We start from the raw sequence: 21,655 nt of genomic DNA on the forward strand, positions 1-21,655 counted from the left end.
GCATTTCTGAGTGCTTTCTTGTGATTCATCAGGCGATCCTTCCAGGCTCGGTGAAAGTCATGCTGACTGGTGGAACGCCACTTCCTCTCCAGCTTCTGTGATGTTTTAAAACACGTGTTTGAGAATTATACCACGGAGCTGATCTCCTCTGATTCACCTTCTTCTGTTTTAGCAGGCGACAGCGTCAAGGGTTGTTTTAAATGAGGCTGCTGTTCTATGAACAAAGTTATCAACTAGTGTAGGTAAAGTTTTGATAACTTTCCTGTATTGTACTGACACATGGCTGAGAGGTTCGTCTAGAACAGTGTTTCTTAAATGGGATGGCATGGCTGGTTCCCCATTGGCCGGTTGTCAGCAGGTTGGGGCGTGAATGAGGAAGTGTTGGGGGTGGGGTGTGTGTGACTGGAGCCAGAGGAAAGGAGAGGTTCGGAATATTCTTTTGGCGTGGTTACAGCCGACAGTAATCTGTATGTTATAGAAACTTATACAGATTGTATAACTATATGTCGCAGGCAGTTTGAGAAACAGTGAAATTAAAACACTGACATTTTAAATTTTAAAACATGATATGTTACTTGTCACCTTGCAGACCACTAGGGGTCGCTCACGGACCACCAGTGGTCAGCGGACCACACTTTGAGAAAGGCTGCTCTAGAAGGCAGCAGTTCTTTACGTGTTCACAGTTTTATCAGATAAACACAGACTACAATAGAATTTCTGTCCAGAACCAGTGTCGTCAATAATTCTAAATTCAAATGTAAATAAAAAATGGTCGGATAGAAGAAGGTTCTGTTGAAATATTATTACATCTTCAATGTCTCTGCCATTTGTCAGAACAAGATCCAGAGTGTGATCCAGCAGCGAGTGGGTTTATTCACATGTTGAATTTAAAAAAGGATAAAGTTGTTTCCGCCCGGTTTCGAACCGGGGACCTTTCGCGTGTGAGGCGAACGTGATAACCACTACACTACGGAAACTGTGAGGCCTTTTGAGGCAAGTGGACCAAGAACATTTCATGATATTATCATGTAATCATGTAGTCAGTTTGTTTTTACCAGCGGGGTTCGAATGCAGGAGCTCTAAAACAAAATGGCCGCTGATACAAACACAACTTTAAAGCTCCAGTGTGTAGAATTTAGGTGAAATGAAACTTGGCAGAAATTTAATTGTATGAATTGCAGTTTTATTTACCCCAGAAAAGGCCCTTTATATTTAAATACTTTATATTTAAATACTTCGGGGGGTTTTCACATTAGTCCAGACTAGACAAACTAAGCAACTATTGAGTTTTTATGACAACTGAAGGTTTCCACCGTTTCTTTCTCATGTTTAGGAGAGGGTGAGGTGAGGGGTATTCAGCTGCAATATGCAACTTCACCACTAGATGTCACGAAATTCTACACACTTTACCTTTAAGTGTTAAATCCTCCTATTGTTGCAACGTGCAGGAAAATGTGAGACAATGTGAGACGTGCAGGACAATGTGAGACAATGCGTTGACACAAAAACGTTAAAGATGTTTCCGCCCGGTCTCGAACCGGGGACCTTTCGCGTGTTAGGCGAACGTGATAACCACTACACTACGGAAACTGTGGGGAGCTGTGGAGGGAGAGTGTGAACACATTTTCAGTCTTCCATTGCTGTAAGTGTGAGTGTGTGCGTCTGGCTGCAGGGGGGTGGGGTGTGTGTGAATGCACGTGTGTGGCTGCAGGGGGGGGTGAGTGCTGGCGTGCGGCTGCAGGGGGGGGGGGAGGGGGGGGAGTGCTGGCGTGCAGCTGCAGGGGGAGGTGTCTGTGTGTGAGTGACTGCGGGGTGGTGAGGTGTGTGTAAGAGGCTGCAGGGGGTGATGGCTCTGACAGCTCTGGAGAAGAAGCCGTCCCTCAGTCTGTTGTTCGTAGTCCTTAAGTGTCTTTGCCTGATGGAAGCGGTACAAACAGTCCGTGGCGATGGATCTAGCCCTCTTCTTAACCCGGCCCTGGATATATGGAGTCCAGCCCTGGAAGGGGGCAGCCCACAATGCCCTGTGCTGTTCTCACCACCCGTGCCGAGTCCTTCCTCCGCAGCTGCCATAACAAACTGTGGTAGTGGGTCTCGTTGTTGTCCGAGATGAGTCCCACTACTGACGTGTCGTCCGCGAACTTCACGACTATGTTTGTGGAGTGGATGGCAGTACAGTCGTGCGTGAACAGGGTGAAGAGGGCTGGGCTGAGCACACAACCCTGCCTGTGTTGAGGACCAGAGGGGACGATGTGGAGTCACCTATTCTCACCGCCTGAGGCCTGTTGGTGACAAAGTCTCTGATCCAGTGGCACAGTGATGTAGGCAGACCCAACCCATGTAGCTTCAGCACCAGCTTGTCTGGAATGACGGTGTTAAACGCTGAGCTGAAGTCTACAAATAGCATCCTAACGTAGGTGTTGGGGTTAGGGATGGGCATGATTAATCGACGAGTTGATAATTGATCGTTAAGAATTTCCACTATCACGTTATTTTTTTATCGATAAAATTCTCGAATAATGCGCGGAGGTACCTATGCATCCCGGCAACGTCGCTCCTCTGAGAGCGGGTGTTTTCGGCGGCTGGACTGACGGTCACCAGGCTGCGGTCGCGTCTGACCCCAGAGCACGTTAACATGTTTATCTCTATCAACAGAAACCAGTAGACTGCTGCTGAAGTTGTATGTGAGTTAGGCCTACTAGTGATTTTTATGAGGCTTTGTTAAGTAGCCTAATTAATTGTTAGGTAGGCTATCTCTCTCTCACCCTCTTTTTAGACTCGGTGCCTTTTGAATAGTTTTTGAGTTACATTTTGACAAAACCTGTCAGACCTCAAGGGCCGAGGTGCCCTTGAGCAAGGCACCGAACCCCCCAATTGCTACCCGGGCGCCTTCCTGGCTGCCCACTGTTCCGTGTGTGGTCACTGTGTGGATTGTGTTCCGTGTGTGCTCCGTTCACACGGATGGGTTAAATACAGAGGTCAGATTTCCCCATGTTTGCATGTTGCTGTGTGTGGGACCATAAAGAGGAATCTTAATCTTAATCAAGGCGCTTTACATAAATTTAGCAGAATTTAAAAATGGATAAAGATGTTTCCGCCCGGTTTCGAACCGGGGACCTTTCGCGTGTGAGGCGAACGTGATAACCACTACACTACGGAAACGGTGGAACACTGCTGGAGGAAAAGTGGGTGAGTAACTTTACATGATATTATACTGTATTATATTACATTATATCAAATTACTTATCTAACAGTGGTAAAAGTTGTATTTTTATTTAGTTTTGTTGTTATTCTCTATTCTATTGTATTTTAGTTCTTTCACGTGTTCCCTACATACGTTATTCTGAATTTCTCTGCGTGGGATTGATACAGTTAATCTCATTTTATATAAGTTGTTAAATTTGTATTTTGGTCAAAAGGAAGTAGAAGCAACTTGTTTCTCTGGTCCTGCCTCTAGTTTATCACAAATCAAACCAACATTAGAAATATAACTCAAACTCAAGTGTTTCTTATTTTCTGGAAATACATTAAATTGAAATTCTTTTTTACTCAAAATAAAGTCAGCTTCAAAAAGTCATAGTTTGTCTTTACCAGAGGGGTTCGGACACAGCAGCTCTAAAACAAAATGGCCGTTGATACAAACACAACATTAGAGGTCCAGTGAGTAGAATTTAGTGACATCTAGTGGTGAAGTGGAATGTTGCAGCTGAACACCCCTCACCTCACCCTCCCCTTCCAAAAGTGAAAAACAGACCTGTGGAAGCCTTTAGTTGTCATAAGAAGTCAAAAGGTTTTACTTTGTCCAGTCTGGACTAATGTAAAAAACATGGCGGCCTCCGTAGAGAGGGTCCCCTCCATGTAAATACAAATTATTTAAATCTAAAGTATTTAAATATAAAGGATCTTTTCTGGGGTAAAGAAAACTACAATTCATACAATTTAAATTAAATGAACTAGTGAAATCATGATGAGGATTATTTTACATAAAATTTCTGCAGAAATTTCATCAGAAATCCGAAATATTAAAACAAACATGAAGAGAATCTCAGGTTTGATTCATTTGAATGATAAAATATAATTCATATAAACGTGTATATTAACACAGAGACAGACTCATAGGAGCTTTAGATAAAGATCATTTAACCACAGTCAGTAAAACGTTTGATACTAAAACGTTAAAGTTGTTTCCGCCCGGTCTCGAACCGGGGACCTTTTGCGTGTTAGGCGAAAGGTCCCGAAAGGTTCAAACTACAGAAAGAAAATTTGTCCAAAAAACAAACAAAAAAAAAATTTCTCAAAAAAATTATTAAAAAAAACAAACCCAAAAATAAATTACTCAGAAAAACAGAAAACAACTTTGTCCGAAAAACAGAAAAAAAAATTTGTCCGAAAAACAAAACAAAAAAAATTTTCTCAAAAAAATTATTAAAAAAAAACAAACCCAAAAATAAATTACTCAGAAAAACAGAAAACAACTTTGTCTGAAAAACAGAAAAAACAATTGTCCGAACAGAAAATTTTTTGTCCGAACAGAAAAAAATTTTGTCTGAAAAACACACAAAAATAATTTTTCTCAAAAAAATTATTAAAAAAAACAAACCCAAAATTAAATTACTCAGAAAACCACTTTGTCCGAAAAACAAAACAAAACATTTTTCTCAAAAAAATTATTAAAAAAAACAAACCCAAAAGTAAATTACTCAGAAAAACAGAAAACAACTTTGTTCAAACTACAGAATAAAAATTAGTCCGAAAAACCAATAAAAAAAATTTCTCAAAAAAATTATTAAAAAAAACAAACCCAAAAATAAATTACTCAGAAAAACAGAAAACAACTTTGTCTGAAAAACAGAAAAAAGATTTTTCCGAAAAACAGAAAAAAAAAATTTGTCCGAAAAACAAAACAAAACAAAATTTCTCAAAAAAATTATTAAAAAAAACAAACCCAAAAATAAATTACTCAGAAAAACAGAAAACAACTTTGTCTGAAAAACAGAAAACAACTTTGTCTGAAAAACAGACCTGTGGAAGCCTTTAGTTGTCATAAGAAGTCGAAAGGTTTTACTTTGTCCAGTCTGGACTAATGTAAAAACATGGCGGCCTCCGTAGAGAGGGTCCCCTCCATGTAATTACAAAGTATTTCAATATAAAGTATTTAAATATAAAGGATCTTTTCTGGGGTAAAGAAAACTACAATTCATACAATTTAAATTAAATGAACTAGTGAAATCATGATGAGGATTATTTTACATAAAATTTCTGCAGAAATTTCATCAGAAATCCGAAATATTAAAACAAACATGAAGAGAATCTCAGGTTTGATTCATTTGAATGATAAAATATAATTCATATAAACGTGTATATTAACACAGAGACAGACTCATAGGAACTTTAGATAAAGATCATTTAACCACAGTCAGTAAAACGTTTGATAATAAAACGTTAAAGTTGTTTCCGCCCGGTCTCGAACCGGGGACCTTTTGCGTGTTAGGCGAAAGGTCCCGAAAGGTTCAAACTACAGAAAGAAAATTTGTCCAAAAAACAAAAAAAATAATTTTTCTCAAAAAAATTATTTAAAAAAACAAACCCAAAAACAAATTACTCAGAAAAACAGAAAAAAAATTTGTCCGAAAAACAAAAAAATTATAAAAAAATAAATTACTCAGAAAAACAGAAAACAACTTTGTCTGAAAAACAGAAAAAACAATTGTCCGAACAGAGAAAAATTTTGTCTGAAAAACACACAAAAATAATTTTTCTCAAAAAAATTATTAAAAAAAACAAACCCAAAATTAAATTACTCAGAAAAACAGAAAACAACTTTGTTCAAACTACAGAAAAAAAATTAGTCCGAAGAACCAATAAAAAAAAATATTCTCAAAAAAATTATTAAAAAAAACAAACCCAAAAATAAATTACTCAGAAAAACAGAAAACAACTTTGTCTGAAAAACAGACCTGTGGAAGCCTTTAGTTGTCATAAGAAGTCAAAAGGTTTTACTTTGTCCAGTCTGGACTAATGTAAAAACATGGCGGCCTCCGTAGAGACGGTCCCCTCCATGTAAATACAAAGTATTTAAATCTAAAGTATTTCAATATAAAGGATCTTTTCTGGGGTAAAGAAAACTACAATTAAAACAATTTAGATGAAATGAACTAGTGAAATCATGATGAGGATTATTTTACATAAACTTTCTGCCAATAGAAACTTTCACCTAAATCTTACACACTGGACCCTCCTCTTGTTGAGACGTGCAGGTCGATGTGGATCAGTGCAGGACAATGTGAGACAACGTGAGACAATGCGGGACAATGTGAGACATGGTTGAAGTTCGCCACAAACTGAGCCGGACGCTGCGTTGGTTGATGACATCAGTGAGGTGCGTGACTGTGCGGGTTTAAAGACTCCTCCCCCTCCCGGACTGATGCGGTGACTCTCCACGCGTGTTCACGTTCAGGGACGCATCAGAAATCTGAAATATTAAAACAAACATGAAGAGAATCTCAGGTTTGATTCATTTGAATGATAAAATATAATTCATATAAACGTGTATATTAACACAGAGACAGACTCATAGGAACTTTAGATAAAGATAATTTAACCACAGTCAGTAAAACGTTTGATACTAAAACGTTAAAGTTGTTTCCGCCCGGTCTCGAACCGGGGACCTTTCGCGTGTTAGGCGAACGTGATAACCACTACACTACGGAAACTGTGGGGAGCTGGAGTGGAGTTCGGAACCAACGGCTTCTAGGTTAACCGACTGGTTAGACAGAGTTTCTCTGAGATGCCTAGGACCCAGGATTATGACCTCGCTTTTGTCTGTGTTTAACAATAAGAAATTCTGGGTCATCCAGGCCTTGATGTCTTTAACAAAGTTTTGAAATCCAATTAAATGGTTCAGGTCGTCTGGCTTCATAGATAAATATAACTGGGTGTTTTCTCATAATATTGCCTAATGGTAACATGTATGAATTAAAGAGCATTGGACCAAGAACCGAACCTTGTGGAACTCCATGATTAACTTTAGTGTATGATGAGTATTCATCAGTATCACTAACAAAGTGGAATCTATTTGATAAATAAGAACTGAAACAGCTCAATGCTGTCCCTCCAATCCCAACCTCCTGCTCTAATCTGTGAAGGACAATGTTCTGGTCAATGGTGTCGAATGCAGCACTAAGATCTAACATGAGCAGCATGGAGACAAGACCCTGGTCAGAGGCTAGGAGAATATCATATGAAAGTTTTAAAAGTGCTGACTCTGTGCTGTGGTGCATTCTAAATCCACACTGATCGGCCTCCTGCAGGTCATTTCTCTGGAGGTGATCGAGCAGCTGATTTACAACGACTCTTTCTAAAAGTTTAGAAGTAAATAGGAGGATTGATATATAAGATATGTGCATCTAAGCTAGGCTTCTTTAGCAGAGGCTTAATTACTTACATTTACATTTAGGGCATTTGGCAGACGCTTTTGTCTCAAGCGACTTACATTAAGTTTATTTTCTTTACATAAATTTACCAGAATTTTAAAGTTGTTACCGCCCGGTTTCGAACCGGGGACCTTCACCACCCCCGTGACGTAATACCCCACCCCCGGCCACTGAAGATTTTGGCGCTGTTTCAGCTTCATCTCCGTCTCTCTCCCTCGACTTTTCCTTCGACCTCAGTGACTGAAGAACAACAAACTACAGCAACTGTCGATCTACAACTACTTTACACATGGGAGGTGTTTTACACAGTGAAGGTAAGAGACTGACCAAAGATAAATGATGGGCAGTGTCACAGTGTCTTTGTTTTTTACATTACATCGATCTCTGTGCTTTTCTACGGTAGCGTATTGCTGAGGTTGGTGAATACCAGAAAAAAAAAAATCGGTTTTAAATTTTTTGGGCGTCTTTTTGAATATTTGTTTCTGTTTTTTGGACAAATTTTTTTTTTCTTCTGTTTTTTGATCAAATTTTTACGGAAGAGGATTTAGGGCCACTGTGGAAAAAAAAGTGAGTTCTGACTTTTTTCTCAGAATTCTGAGTCCAAAGTCAGAAGCTGGTGCCTGTAGGCAACCAACTTGTAGGCAACCAACTTCTGGGGCGCACTAGAGTGGAGCTGAGGAAAGGAGGGGAGAGCGGACCGAAAATGTCGGACCTCAGTGAGTTTGTTCGTGCTCAAAGGGTCCCCGAGGAAGCCATTTCATTTGCGAGTGAAGAAGATATGTGTTGGTTTGGTGCCTGGTGTTTGTAAAAACAAAGAAATGGCTGCAGATATGATGTATAGTCACTCTCCCCTCCACTGTAGTGCAACAGGCATCCATACTTCTGACTTTAAAGTCAGAATTCTGAGAAAAAAGTCAGAACTGTGGCTCTAATCTTCTTCCGTAAATGTTCTGTTTTTCGGACTGATTTTTTTTCTGAGTTCAGAGAGCATTTAAACAATAGACGCATTCGTTCCTTTACTGAGAGCTCGATGTGATGGAGACAAACATGACCGGCTTGTTTAGTTTAATCAAGTTTGACTCTGATCTGGTTGAAGACTCTGGGAGATCGTCCTGTCTTTAAGTCATGTTGATGTATTATCATTAGTTTGTCGACTCTACGCAGACACATGAGGACTTTGTTCAGAGGGAAAGTTTCAGATCTGCTGAGATGAGACATGTATGTGAGGGCAGGAGTCACCATGGGTCCATGGGAGTCACTTGCAGGTTGGCGGTTCTCGCAGTATCTCCAAGTATCTCCAAGTATCTCGATATTTCAGAAAAAAATTACTCAGAAAAACAGAAAAAAAATTGTCCGAAAAACAAAACAAAAAAATTTTCTCAGAAAAATTATTTAAAAAAAGAAACCCCAAAAAAATTACTCAGAAAAACAGAAAAAAAATTTGTCAGAAAAACAAAAAAATTATTTAAAAAAACAAACCCATAAATAAATTACTCAGAAAAACCAGAGTTTTGTGTTTTTTCCAACTGAATGCAATACGCTTCCATTCTTTTCTGTTCTGTATTTTTATCCTTTATTACTGCCATGTTATTATTCAAGCATATTGTCATTTTTAATTCTGTGGCACACTTGTGTTTTATAACATTTTGATTCATACATGATTTTTGATTGTGTATAGGATATATATTTCTTGGCTTACTCTAAAAAATGATTATATCAATCCATGTAAATGTGTACAAATAAAGTCTACTGTTGTCTTTAGGCCTCAGCCCCGTCCACTGTCCCCAGCAAAGTGGGAGGACTGTCAAAAAGTTTAATTTAATAATTTCTACACTGTGGCCCAAATGTGTTTTTCGGCATGTGAATGGAATACAAAGTCAATAGAGAAAGTAAATAGTATATAGATATACACTGGTTGTAATTGAACCATTCATCTTTTCAGGACTCTACATCCTGAGACCTCCTCTGCCCTCACACACCTGAACAACCACAGTAAGATGTTTCATGAGGCTAATCTTAAGTATTACTGTGCCCCAACGTGTCCTTTATTATACAGTCTACAATAAGGAGAATAAATGTCAGTACACTCAGACCAGCCTCTCGTGCGCCTGAGCCACCACACAGTAAGATGATTTCATAACTTCTCTGAAGATTTCATTCTTCGCCCAAAATGTTTTCATTTATTATACAATTGTCTAAACGACTTCATGTCACCAAATACGGTGTTTCCTCTTTCATCCTTATTCCCTCAGCTAAGCCCTCTGCTGTTGTGCATACTGTATAGTACTAATATTCTATACTATACTTCGTGATGTGTATATTATTTAGATATGGCTGTCAGTGAATTAGAACGAGCTGACCTCATGTGTGAGGCGATCGTGAAACTGTCTCTGTCCCATCAGACGTTTACACGACAGCCTGAGCCAATGAAATAAAACATGATATAAGAGTCACCAGTGTTTTAGGGCGTCGCTACGTTTTAAAGGTCCAGTGTGTAAGATTCAGGTGAAAGGATCTATTGGCAGAAATTTAATTTAGAATAATCCTCATGTTTTCACTGGTTCATTTCATCTAAATTGTATGAATTGTAGTTTTCTTTGTTCCAGAAAAGACCCTTTATATTAAAATACTTTATATTTACATGGAGGGGACCCTCTCTACAGAGGCTGCCATGTTTTTTTATATTAGTCCAGACTGGACAAACTAAAACCTTTGAGTTTTTATGACAATTAAAAGCTGCCAGTTTCTTCTTCATGTTCAGAAGGAGAGAGGGGGAGGGGTGTTCAGCTGCAACATGACACTTCAACACTAGATGTCACTAAATTCTACACACTGAACCTTTATGACTAAAGTTAATTATTCTGCAGAAAATGACTCTCTGAAGCTAAGATCTATTTTAGTTTATTTTCTGTGTTGTAACAATCCTGTCACAGTTCAGACTAAAAGTCTAAATTACTGAAAATCTACTGTCAATATTTAAACTCTCTCCCAATATGACTATTACTGCAGTGACCCCTGAACTCAGTGTATTTATATCACCACCAGGCAAATATTCAGTTACTGATCATTTCTCAGCACCATGAGACATCGTTTCCACCCAGTGAGAAAATTCATGCTCTGATGTGAACTGGCATTCTGAGGTCAAGTCCTCTGGGTTTAAAGTGTGTATTTCTTTACAGTAATACCTGGTGTGCCCTGAAAACAATGTTCTTCCACAAGAAACAAAAAAAAAAAAATACTTATTTTACTAGTCAATATTTGCCTCACATCATTATCAAGAGCGATATTAAGCATTAACAATACACAAAATCACAAACGAGAATGTTTATTACTAATAAATGGTCAGACACTAGCTGAGGAGACTTCAGAGGTCTGAAGTCAGACCAAAAAGAAATTAAGCAGACATTTAACTTGAGCGCAGTCATTTCTAAAAACCAATGACACCTGACAAACACAAACTAAAGCAAACTAGAAAACAATTAGTTGACCCACAGTTACATGTGGTTGAGTCATTTCCCCCCCCATTCTACACGATTTTTTTCAGATATTAGTTCCCTGGTAAAAATCAGAACGTCCTGGAAGACGCTTCAGCTTTTGAGGAAACATAACACAAGTATAAATTCACTCTTGGTACACTGGACTCCAGATTTAAAAAGAAAAGTTCATAGTGAAGCAGAATAACTTCATTACAGATCACTGGGTTGTGTTGCTGCTACAAAACAAAGCCAGCATCGACTAATTTTGACAACAGAACTTTTAATTCTAAATCTTTTACTCGTCAACCCCCGAACCTGGAAGCATCAGAACAAAAAAATAAAAAATACTGAAAACTTGTTTTTATTGTCAAAAAAGCTCCTTTACAGCGCCAAGATTTTTTTCAACCTGTAAAGCCAACAAACATGTAAAATACAACCCTTACAATACATTAGAATCAAAACAGGTACCAAAAAGTACAGTAAAAATTACACTTCCTTCGATGGAAATGTGGAAGGGGGAAAAAAAAAAACACAGAAGGGAAAAGTAAAATCTAAAAATTATAGGATTAAAAAAAAAAAAAAAAAAAAAAATTCATGGAAAAGTTACATTTCAGGTGTTTTCTGTACAAATGGTCTTCTGTCATAAAAGAGGTCGAGTTCGGCCTGGTGTGTCCGGTCAGCGGTCGTTCTCACTGGATCGCTGGAGTCCTGCAGAATAAAAAACAAACACTTGGTCACTTCGTCTTCATTACATCGACACTCTATTTAACATTCGTCCAGTCTGAGCTCTTGATCCTGAGATCAGAGCGCGGTGGATTTCATCGGAGGTCAACTTGATCAACTTAGTTGTCAGAGAATTTCTAGTTCAACTCCTCCAACGTGTCTTTGAGGCTGTAGATTCAGGGTTAAGACACCAACTATGAACCCCAACATCTATTGTTCCAGGTTCACTGGAGGACCAACATTTCATTTCTGAATATAATAAGGCTCCAAAATAACCCAAAATATACAATGACTTTATTGGCAATTTAAGCGAAGGATTACATGGAAGTACAGGTGAGAGCCAGAGCTGGACCTTAACTACAAAACAAAAACATATCATGCAGGAAGAGCTGCAGAAAAGCACGGATGAACACAAGCGTCGATTCTCTTCCAAAGGAAAGACAAGCAAAGCAAAAGTTCAAATGACCTGAAAGCAGAGTGATACAAGCTTTTAAGCCACGTAGATTTCTTACTAGAATGGATGTCGACTGATATAATCAACTATGGTGACACGTGCAGATAAGGTTTCTCAAATTCCGACGGTCGGGAGTTACCCTTCACTTGCAGCCCTAAATCGGAACTACGACTTTGTGCGGGTGGGATTTCAGTGCCTGTGCTCATGGGTGTCGTGAGTATGTAAATGGAAGGTTCTTAAAGCCATGGGATACCTTGCAATACCATGTCATCATCAGTATGGCTTGTAGCCTGTCTGGTGTCCCCCCCGTCTGGGGGTTTTGCCGTAGCTGGCGTTGCCCTGGTCTGTGGAGCCAAAAGACAGAATAGACCAAGTTAGAAACAGATTTCAATTTAGAGATGTTTAAAAAAAGGAGTTGTTGTGGTCAAACATGTCCTGGACTCAAAAGGCATGTGACTCGTGTAGTGAATTAGCATGTGTGCAAAATTGTCAAATTACTCCTATTAACGGTGTCTGCACGTTTACAGTCCAATAGTAGATGATGCTCCCGCAGGCTGCTCATCATTTGATGTGTACTCCTGTTAATGTGCAACAACGAGCTGGAGAAACAAATTTTAAGTATTAATTTCATCAGTTGTGTCTGAATTCAGGGGCCGCGTTCTCCAGAGGCTGCAGACTGATGGCGTCAAAGCAGTACAACTACACCGTCCCATTTCAAACGCTCCTTCAAATGCATCCATCCGTTCCCAAGCAACAATGAATTCGACTGGTGGATCTTAAAGGCCAACCTATCAGGACTAATCGTGTGCCGGTGACAAAGCTAATGAGCTATCGGTGCGGGTGACCGGACTGCAGCGGCTGAAGGTAGCTAATGGTGCAAAGTAAAGAGCGGGAAAAGCTGGCGACAAAAAGGAACAGGACACAAGCATATCACAGTTTGTTTCTGCATACTTACTGTAATCATATCCGGTGCCACCATACCCATAGTAACCAGAATTGTAGTCATAGTTGCCATAGCCGCTGTATCCGCCGTAGCCATAGCCTTGGTTACCATATCCCTGGTTCCAGTAGTTTCCATAGCCCTGGTTCCAGCCCTGGTTCTGACCTGAGTCACAAAGAGCAAAACAGTTTTATATTTTCAACAGCCTGAAAAAAACTAACGATGCGATAAACAAGTTCTTATGTTCTCATGCTCAGGTGACGTCATTTCTGACAAAAAGAGAAATAATTCATGGTCAAACTCTGACATCTGATTCATCACTTCACAAATCAGGTTAGGAATTCTAACAGCAGGTTAACCAATGACTGAATTCCAAAAGTTGGGACTCTTAGGTCAACATTGCAAGTTATTGAAAATATCTACAGTCTATGAGAGGAAAAGAGAACAGTCTCTGCTGAGACGACTGCTCGTGCCATTCTTCTCCATGCCAAGCCAGTGATGGGCTAACAGGTAAGTGGCATTCTAAAATAAATGGGGCAAGTCTTCCTTTACGAGACCCACAACACCGGGGAAAAAGAAAACAATCGGACACAAGGTGCAAACTCGTCGTGCTTACCTCCACGGCCTCTGCCCCGGCCTCCACCATAACCCCCACCACCTCCACCGCGTCCTCCTCCATACTGCTGCTGCTGGTACACCTCCTTTGGCTGAGCGATCTTCAGCTCACACTGAGGAGGAGATGTGAACGGACACTTTGAATCCTGACCTTATCCATCAAACACTGAAATCCCTAATATAGAGGTGCTGATTTCAAAACTGAAGGTGTTCAAGATCGGAGGTGGCCATCACATGTTCATTTAATTAACAAATAAATAAACAACCACACTTTCCTTTCCAAGAGCAAAGAGCTCAAAGCTGTAATTTAAGAAATGGGCGAGAGCCACAATCCTTTCAATTGATGGATCGGCAATCAACACCCCAAAGCTGCTGAAGTAAAACCCTGTGTGTGTGTGTGTGTGTGTGTGTGTGTGTGTGTGTGTGTGTGTGTGTGTGTGTGTGTGTGTACGTACCCTGCCGCCCTGGATGTTGTGGAATTTCTTTTGCAGACACTTGTGGACGCACGCTTCTTCTTTGTATGTGATGAAGATGAAACCCCTCCTTTTCTTTGATTTGGGGTCCATGGGAAGCTCGATGGTATCGATCTGGAAGTACATGGTGGAAAAAAAACTTGAAACACTTTGGTCATGGTCATTTCCTCTCATCTGTGATTCAACATCAGTCCGTCCCCTCCAACGATTTAAGTTATACAATCCATATTTAGACTTAACCACACCAACTGACACTTGATATGCATAAACCTTGGTTTTGACTCGTCACTTGAACATCAGCCAATAGCTTGATAAGAAAAAGCCACTGCCACCAGCCTGAGGTTTCATTCAGTCATAGGATTAAAACTGATTTAAACAAAGACTAATGTGACGCGTCACCAAAAGTGAGTGAAGTAACTCAAACTTGAATTCAGTGAGTCCATCAATCCAAACTTCTGTTGAAACACTAGAAAGGCTGAGATTAATGTTTGCCGGCTGTTTGGTGACACCAACCTCTCCGAAGGTGCCAAAATATTCCCTGATGGCGTCCTCCGTCGTCTCAGGGTTCAAACCTCCGACAAAAATCTTAACAGGCTCCTTCTTCATGGCCATCGCCTTCTTGGGGTCGATCTGACGCCCGTCCAGTCTGTGTTCCTTCTGCTCCAGCACCTGCACACAAACACGTTATTTACATGGAGCACCACCGCAGAGCAGTTTCTACAGAAGGGACAGCTAAAGATATATATGTCAATCATTTTCAGTTCATTCATGATTCAGATTAGTACAGCCTGTGTGTGATTAAACTAGAAATGTATGTTGACTGACCAGTTTGCCTTGATAAGACGATAAACAACAAAGTCGTTACCTTGTCAACGCTGGCAGCGTCTTTGAAGAGAACGAAGCCAAAGCCCCGGGAGCGGCCAGTGCTGGAGTCCATCTTGATGGTGCAGTCTGACACCTCACCAAACTTACTGAAGTAATCCTTCAGGTCCTTTTTACTTGTGTCCCAGCTGAGACCACCGACGAACATTTTACTGCAAACAACGAGAACATGTGCCGTTTATTTTCTACTCTCCTCTCCCACTTATTGCATAGATAGAATATTTTTTATTTTTATTGCAAGTTGGTTTCTATTTATATATCAGTAAGTATGATGTGGTCACTTTATTTTTCTGAACGCCAAAGGTGCTCATACAATTTAAATGTGGCCAATCAAGGGAAAACTGCAAACACTCACCCAGCATCCTCCTCTCCCTTGCTGGCGTCAATCTTGCCTCCGTCCGTGCCGTTGTCTGTGCCATTATCTTGGCCGTCATCCTGACAATCTTCCTGAACCTCGTCCTGACAATCTTCTTGAACCTCATCTTGAACATCGTCCTGAACATCTTGAACATCGTCCTGAACATCATCCTGGCACTCGTCTCCAGCCATCAGCTCCTGTTCGGCTCCATTCTGGTCGTCCTCTCCCTCGTTGCCGTTCTGCTCTGAAGTCTCCATGAGCAGATTCTCGGAGTCTGACATTGTGACGGTGAGGCTCTTTGAAAGACTGAAACAGGACAGGATATAAGTGAGCATCCTTAAAAATGAACAGGCTTAGGAAACAGATTCTTGGGGGGGAAAGCTGGAAACAACCGCATGATAGTCTTTTACTATTACTGCAGTATTAATGTGAATGAAATCATTAATGCTGTTGGATTTAACTTATTCAAACAATGACTTCATGTGACAAGAAACACTGAGTTTGAAGCCATTTTCCCAAAAAAGCCCACGAGCTGTTAATTTACACGGAAATGTGTCAAAGAAACAAAAGAGTCGTTGATTTCAGATGATTTCATTCTGCGAGAGAAGCTTCGTCTGCATCGTCTCATCGTCAGGAGCGAACGGGTTAATCAACAAAGGGGACATCGTGTTTTTCAGTGATCCGTGTGAACTCACTCGTTCAGCTCGAAACCCTCGTGAAACATTTCCAAACAAAGAAACTGAATCGGTGTTGGAGCATCTCCCGGAGCGCAACAAAGCGGAGCGTTCATTGTGCCACAGTTTCGGCGGCTACATGCCCGTTAGCATGCGGCTACAGCCGTTAGCTAGCCAGATGCACTTAAAGCATATTTTGGAAATAAATCGTGCAGCTTGACGGATTCGTCGCGGGAGAATCGTGCGATCTGAAAACAGTGTGATGGTTCAGCTCGTGTGTAGAAACACAAAGGAGGAAGAAACGTGCAGCTCCATGCTAACGCTGCAGCGGACCGCGCTTTGCTCGGTTACCGCTCAGAGCACAGTGCAGGCCCGGCTAGCAGGGGGACGGACACCGGCGGCAGAACAACCGGCGGAAACACGGAGGGATGCGAGTAAACACGGTGGACGTGACTGCGGAGGAAGCTGCGCTGCTTCGGCTTCTGTGTTGTCGCCAAACGAGCGTTTCATTCAACGCGATGGCGGCGTTACACCACGTTAGCATCGCTGCGGCTAACAGGCAGCTAGCTGGACGTGCAGCTAACAAGAGCACAACACGGAGATAAACGCGAAGCGGCGCAAAGAGTCAAACGTCGCGTTCGGACAAACGTCCCCGTTCGAGTTCGAGTCCGCGGGTGAAGGAAATGGTCGCATTCTTACTCTGAGGGGGAAAATCCAGCGACGCCGACCCGCTGCTCAAAATGGACACTCTCCAAATTCGCCGCTAACTCGTGGCAGGATTTATATGACCGGATGTAACGGACCGCAGCGTCACGTCGCAGTGACGACGGCTGTGATTGGTCGAGAGGGGACCAGGCGCGAATGAAGGCGTCACGTCATTGGCTGACAGCGAACAGCGACGAGAGAAGCAGCACATAAAGGAACAGAAGAACCTTCCTGCTTCCTGTCGCCTCCCTGCTCCTGCTGCTCCTCCTGTTCTCCTCCTGTTCTCCTGTCAGGATCTCCTCTAACGCCACAGCAGAGTTTAAACACGAGTTGAGCTCCTGAGGGTTTCAAACCTCCTCATGAACAAACACTGAGCCCGGTGGTTGATGTGTTGCAGCTCCTCGCTGTGCTCGATGCATCAGCAGGGACATTCTGTTCTTTCGCACGGTGGCAGGCTGAGCTCCACGCAAACTCAGAAAACATCGTCGATTTGACAACACGCTGCAAAAACATGCAAATACAGAAACCTGCAGTGAAAAGTCACAACTCATGCAAACTCATGCAAACATCTTGATCCATTTGACGAGCTTGGCTGTAGCTCAATGCTTCGTGGAGTTCCATCACCGCTGTGCATCAAGAACCTGAACTGTTTTGGGTCCCTGCTATTTCCAGCACTTCTCAGGATTTGCGTGTGTTGTGACTTTCTGTGGCAGATGTGTTGATGGAGTTGATAAAGTTTTGTTCTTAATTTGCTCTGTTTTTCTATTTGCATGTGTTTTCTTAATTTGCATTGTGCTCAGCTCTCTCTGCCACCGTACCTTTGTTTTATTGCTGTTGAAGAAAAAGTTTGTTCGGTTTGTATTTCAGCAAAGAAAACTAAGTTCACAGGCGGGGGGGGTCAAAAGGTTTTCATGGACCCCAGTGGACCTCCACTCCTACCATGTCCCACCTGAGCTGGCTAAATAAATAAATACATCTTTTTCTCTGGTTTCACCTGTAGACTGTATATAAAGATGGCCGACATGACAACTCCCCATATGTGAAGCCAAAACCTCTTGATTCATAAACCCTGCATCCTCCATGTTAGCTGTTGATCATTGAAACGTGGCTAAATCAGGCCTCGCTGCATCGTCTGCTTTCATATTGATTTTAAATTTGAATCTGTATTTCTTCAGGCTTCACGCACCCCAGCCCACGTGAACATTGAGGATTAATTAATGACTTGAGATTAGATGTCTCACATTTGTTACTGCCTGTAAATGACTGTGGTTTCTGTGCAGGCAGTGTTAGCTGATTGTTCTCTCCTACACCAATCACTAGCTACACCCCCACCACCACCACACAGAGGGAAATCTGCAGGACAGAAACTTTGAGATGAACAAAATCTTCAACACATGTCGAGGCCAGAGAGCAGCAGCATATATATATATATATATATATATATCATATATATATCATATCTATATATCTATATATACAGTATCACTGAAATGTCTTTGAAAGGCTCGTCTGTATCCAGCTCATTATAACATCCATGTTCACCATCTGTTATCATACTTACGTTCCTGTTCTCATTTGGTTTGACCCTAATCAAAGTTCTTCTGATTATATTTTGTTTCTGGGTGAAGAAAATTATAATTTAAGTTACAATTAAATAGTTGATCACTGTCAGTTTCAGAGAATACTGGTGGACATGTGAACATGAAATGAAACAAACACTTTAGAATTACTAGTTTATTTCTTTTCAATGACAGTTGAATGTTACTTTATTCACACTTAGATTAATTTTAGATTAAAAACACAATTAGAAGGGAGGGTTAAGTTAAAACCTGAATATTTCAAAGCTTAAAAACATGCTGAAATAGCATTAATTACTTTAAACCATGTACGAATAATAAACTCTTATACTTTTAAAGATAACAGACAAAACCTACAGACATTCACCCCCCCCATCATAGAACATCACGGCTCCTGTCGAGAGCAGTAACCCGATTCCAGTTCTGGGCAGAAGGCTCGGGCCGCACGGCATTAGGATCGAGACTTGCTGACCCAGTGGTACTTGTCAACACGAGGCCCAGTGAAGGTAAACGTGGCTCGATAGGACTTGAAGCCTTTCTGGACGGAGAACTGAGAGCCCGGGCCTCCGGCTGGAGGAGGAATGTGAGGAGGAGGGTGAGGAGGGTGAGGAGGGAACAAGTCACCAGCGAAGGCCTTCCGCTTCTCCCTCAGCCAGGTCTGAGGGGCGCCGGGAGAGAACTCGCTGAACTGAGGATGAGAGGAGGCGAGGGATAGCGGGCGGTGACAAGAGATCTGTAACCCCACCCCCCCAATACAATATGCTTATAAAACAGGATTCATTGATTTAGATAAAATCTTCTGCAAATAGAACTGTGACTGTTCCTTCATGGTCAACCTACCCGGTAGACGCTGTTGGGGTTGCTGACAGTCGGGATGGTTTTGGGTTCAGGGTTGTTGGGTGGGATCGGAGCAGGGCAGAGAACCGATAGGACGCTGCAACTGCTGACCATGCTGCTGCTGCTGCTGCTGCTGCTGCTGCTGCTGACCATGCTGCTGCTGCTCATGCTGCTGTCTCCACCGGCCTCCTCCTCGTCGGAGGAGCTTCCTGATGCGACGTCAAGGCTCGCCCGCTCCACGGCGTCGTGGACACGTCGGGAGAATTCTCCACCACCACGGCGACAGCTGTCCACCACTGAGACGCAGAATGGAGAGCTGCGTTCGCCATACCTGCGAGAAATAAAAAATAATCTGACACCAGTTAACTGCTGCATCCATTATGTCACAATATGCTGAGCAGGCCGGGTTTTTAAAACTGGTCATCACAACTAAGTTTTGGTTGGTCGCATTAATCCAGCCCCCATGAAGAGCCAGCTCTTTGTTGAAACACAAAGAACTGGTTCCAGATTAGGTTCTGGCTCCGAACCGGCCTCGGTGGGAAAGAGGTTTCAAAAAGTCAGAGCTGCAGGTTTCAGGGTCACACTGAGATCGTGGTGCCTGACCTGCAGGACACCTCTCCGGGGTCGACCCACACAGTCAGCTCCTGGGGAAGGCCCAGATCCTCGTACCGCACCGTGCTGCGCTCGCAGGCCTGCTGCAGCACCGGGTCCTGCAGCCGCACACGATTCATACGCAGACACCTGAAAAACACAGGGAGTTAGGAGAAGAGGAGCCGGACATTTAGAAGCTTGTTTCTACATCAAGGAAGCAAAACTGCAAAACTGTCAGACAGCAACTCCTTGTGTGCAGGGTAATTGGTAAGATGCATTTTGGGAAACATCGCCGTTACTGAGCAGATTTCACTGTGAATATTTTGCGCTGAGGAAAATAACTTTAAACAGGTTTTCATTTGTAGAAAGTTTTCACTTTTTATTCTAGACGATATTTTCAATTAAAGTTGAACAATCTCAACAGCAGAAGGGGAAAAGTTTCTATTGACTGAAAAGCATCCGAGGCCTCATCCAAAGATTTATTTTATTCTCTGGTAAATATTCAGAGTCACTGACTCTTCTCCACTTCATTTCTACATCTTTGATTGTTCAATATAACTAAACAGCTGAAAGAAAAGTACATTATGGACGATTTCCAGAACAGCCAGAGGAAGGAGTGAGAAGGAGAGCTGTCTTACTGACCTGTAGGCCTGACCCTTGGTGGGTGCGTTTGGGTGCCAGTGGTTCTTGTAGTTCTCAAACAGAGCTGACGTGAGTGCAGCGGCAAACCTCTCCCTGCCGTCATTATCCAGACAACCATATCTCTTCACCAGCCGAGCCACAAAGAACACGGCAGCAGCGATCTCCTCCTTCATGGCCTCCCTGTCTTAACCTGAACCCAACCGGACTCAGGGAACCTCCAACCTGTTAAAATCCTCTATAGACAATAAAACCTGCGTAGGCTGATCCTACTTGTTAAAGAAACAAGGGAAATAAAACTAACTGGAAGCCGGACAACTCAAGCAAACATATTTGCTGCTGGAGCTCTAGAGAGAACTCAGCTTTGATTCCTGATGCTGCGAAACGACGAATCATATGCAGCCACTGTGTAACTACAACATCTAAATGTGTGTATGAAGCCGCAGCAGAAACCTCACGTGCACCAGACGCTGTCAGATACTTGAAGTTTCTCAGGAGGTTTGATAAAACCACAGTTCAGGTGTGTGACAAGCTGTCGCACCTGAGGCTGGTTCACTTAATCACCCTCTCTCTCTCTCTCTCTCTCTCTGTGGGCGAGGCTTTGAAACCATGTGATGCCTGATCCTCGCTCTGAAACTCGCCGCTGCTGAAATGATCCAGAATGTGGAAGAACAGTTAAGATATTAAATTCCTCTCCCAAGTTCCAACGGAGGAAATATCAAGGTTCAAAGTTTATTTCTGCATTTTAGTAAAAAAACTAAACAATTGAGCACATTCGATGTAAATGTGTAAATAAAATAAAAATATAAAGATAAAGTGAAACAAAGAATCAAAGTATGATTTGGGTTCTCATCCATTTGTATGTTGAAGCATCGAGCATCAGTTTTGCAGCGTTTGTGTGAATCTGAGCAGAATCATTTATCCCGACACAGAGTTCATCCTGGTGCTTTCATCAGCCGTCAATCAAAGAACATCAGTGAGTCGCACGTGTCCACGCCTGAAACCTTCCTCCGCCATGTCTGTGGTTTGCTTTCGATTATGAGACGTTCTTTTTTTTCTTCTTAATTTTCTCTTCCCTTCATTCTGGTTCAAGTTAATCTTGTTTTCCAGAACTGACCAGACTTCTTCAGATGTTTCTGATCTGGACTTTCTGTTCTTGAGTGTTTGTTATCAGTGGTTTGAACTTTGTGGCAAACCCTCAGTTGTAAACTTTGACAATGAGTGTTCTTGACTATCGATCCATCTATCTATCTATCGATCTATCTATCTATCTATCTATCT

General features: G+C 41.7%; 2 protein-coding genes and 4 non-coding genes across 9 annotated transcripts; all 6 read right to left on the bottom strand.

Moving 5' to 3' along the window:
* Positions 1-904: 904 nt before the first annotated feature.
* Positions 905-977, bottom strand: trnav-cac (transfer RNA valine (anticodon CAC)). Its single transcript has one exon. It is a non-coding gene; the product is annotated as a tRNA-Val (tRNA).
* A 540-nt stretch (positions 978-1,517) lies between these two features.
* On the bottom strand, positions 1,518-1,590 carry trnav-aac (transfer RNA valine (anticodon AAC)). The gene has a single exon. It is a non-coding gene; the product is annotated as a tRNA-Val (tRNA).
* A 1,496-nt stretch (positions 1,591-3,086) lies between these two features.
* On the bottom strand, positions 3,087-3,159 carry trnav-cac (transfer RNA valine (anticodon CAC)). Its single transcript has one exon. It is a non-coding gene; the product is annotated as a tRNA-Val (tRNA).
* A 3,478-nt stretch (positions 3,160-6,637) lies between these two features.
* trnav-aac (transfer RNA valine (anticodon AAC)) lies at positions 6,638-6,710 on the bottom strand. The gene has a single exon. It is a non-coding gene; the product is annotated as a tRNA-Val (tRNA).
* A 4,029-nt stretch (positions 6,711-10,739) lies between these two features.
* Positions 10,740-16,881, bottom strand: LOC109643206 (heterogeneous nuclear ribonucleoprotein A/B-like). 3 transcript variants are annotated; one of them, XM_069539826.1, is made up of 9 exons: positions 16,725-16,881; positions 15,349-15,657; positions 14,977-15,145; positions 14,625-14,780; positions 14,094-14,225; positions 13,640-13,751; positions 13,038-13,188; positions 12,337-12,435; positions 10,740-11,614 (listed from the first exon to the last, which is right to left on the bottom strand). In XM_069539826.1, exons 2-8 carry the CDS (start codon positions 15,630-15,632, stop codon positions 12,357-12,359), a joined length of 1,083 nt encoding a protein of 360 aa, XP_069395927.1. In that variant the 5' UTR covers positions 15,633-15,657; positions 16,725-16,881; the 3' UTR covers positions 10,740-11,614; positions 12,337-12,356. The 3 variants fall into 3 exon arrangements, with proteins under 3 accessions (XP_069395927.1, XP_019963800.1, XP_019963801.1); XM_020108241.2 differs by having other exon boundaries at positions 12,337-12,427; positions 13,039-13,188; positions 16,725-16,856; XM_020108242.2 differs by lacking the exon at positions 12,337-12,435 and having other exon boundaries at positions 13,039-13,188; positions 16,725-16,856.
* A 1,568-nt stretch (positions 16,882-18,449) lies between these two features.
* On the bottom strand, positions 18,450-20,917 carry btg4 (B-cell translocation gene 4). Of its 2 annotated transcripts, none has more exons than XM_020110127.2 (4): positions 20,378-20,917; positions 19,748-19,885; positions 19,148-19,475; positions 18,450-18,995 (listed from the first exon to the last, which is right to left on the bottom strand). In XM_020110127.2, exons 1-4 carry the CDS (start codon positions 20,548-20,550, stop codon positions 18,759-18,761), a joined length of 876 nt encoding a protein of 291 aa, XP_019965686.2. In that variant the 5' UTR covers positions 20,551-20,917; the 3' UTR covers positions 18,450-18,758. The 2 variants fall into 2 exon arrangements, with proteins under 2 accessions (XP_019965686.2, XP_019965685.2); XM_020110126.2 differs by having other exon boundaries at positions 18,450-19,040; positions 20,378-20,916.
* Between the last annotated feature and the right edge of the window lie 738 nt (positions 20,918-21,655).

The sequence above is a fragment of the Paralichthys olivaceus genome, chromosome 15 (genome assembly GCF_024713975.1).
Source record: "Paralichthys olivaceus isolate ysfri-2021 chromosome 15, ASM2471397v2, whole genome shotgun sequence".
Lineage (NCBI taxonomy): Eukaryota > Metazoa > Chordata > Actinopteri > Pleuronectiformes > Paralichthyidae > Paralichthys > Paralichthys olivaceus.

Excerpts from the sequence above, each read along its gene's own strand:
- LOC109643206 (XM_069539826.1), bottom strand. The coding sequence starts at position 15,632 with ATGTCAGACTCCGAGAATCTGCTCATGGAGACTTCAGAGCAGAACGGC. Across the intron at positions 15,146-15,348 it reads AAGGGAGAGGAGGATGCTGG|TAAAATGTTCGTCGGTGGTC; the intron begins GTGAGTGTTTGC and ends CGTTGTTTGCAG. Across the intron at positions 14,226-14,624 it reads ATTTTGGCACCTTCGGAGAG|ATCGATACCATCGAGCTTCC; the intron begins GTTGGTGTCACC and ends ATGTACTTCCAG.
- btg4 (XM_020110126.2), bottom strand. The coding sequence starts at position 20,550 with ATGAAGGAGGAGATCGCTGCTGCCGTGTTCTTTGTGGCTCGGCTGGTG. Across the intron at positions 19,476-19,747 it reads CCCGGAGAGGTGTCCTGCAG|GTATGGCGAACGCAGCTCTC; the intron begins GTCAGGCACCAC and ends TATTTCTCGCAG. Across the intron at positions 19,041-19,147 it reads ACCCCAACAGCGTCTACCGG|ATCTCTTGTCACCGCCCGCT; the intron begins GTAGGTTGACCA and ends GTGGGGTTACAG.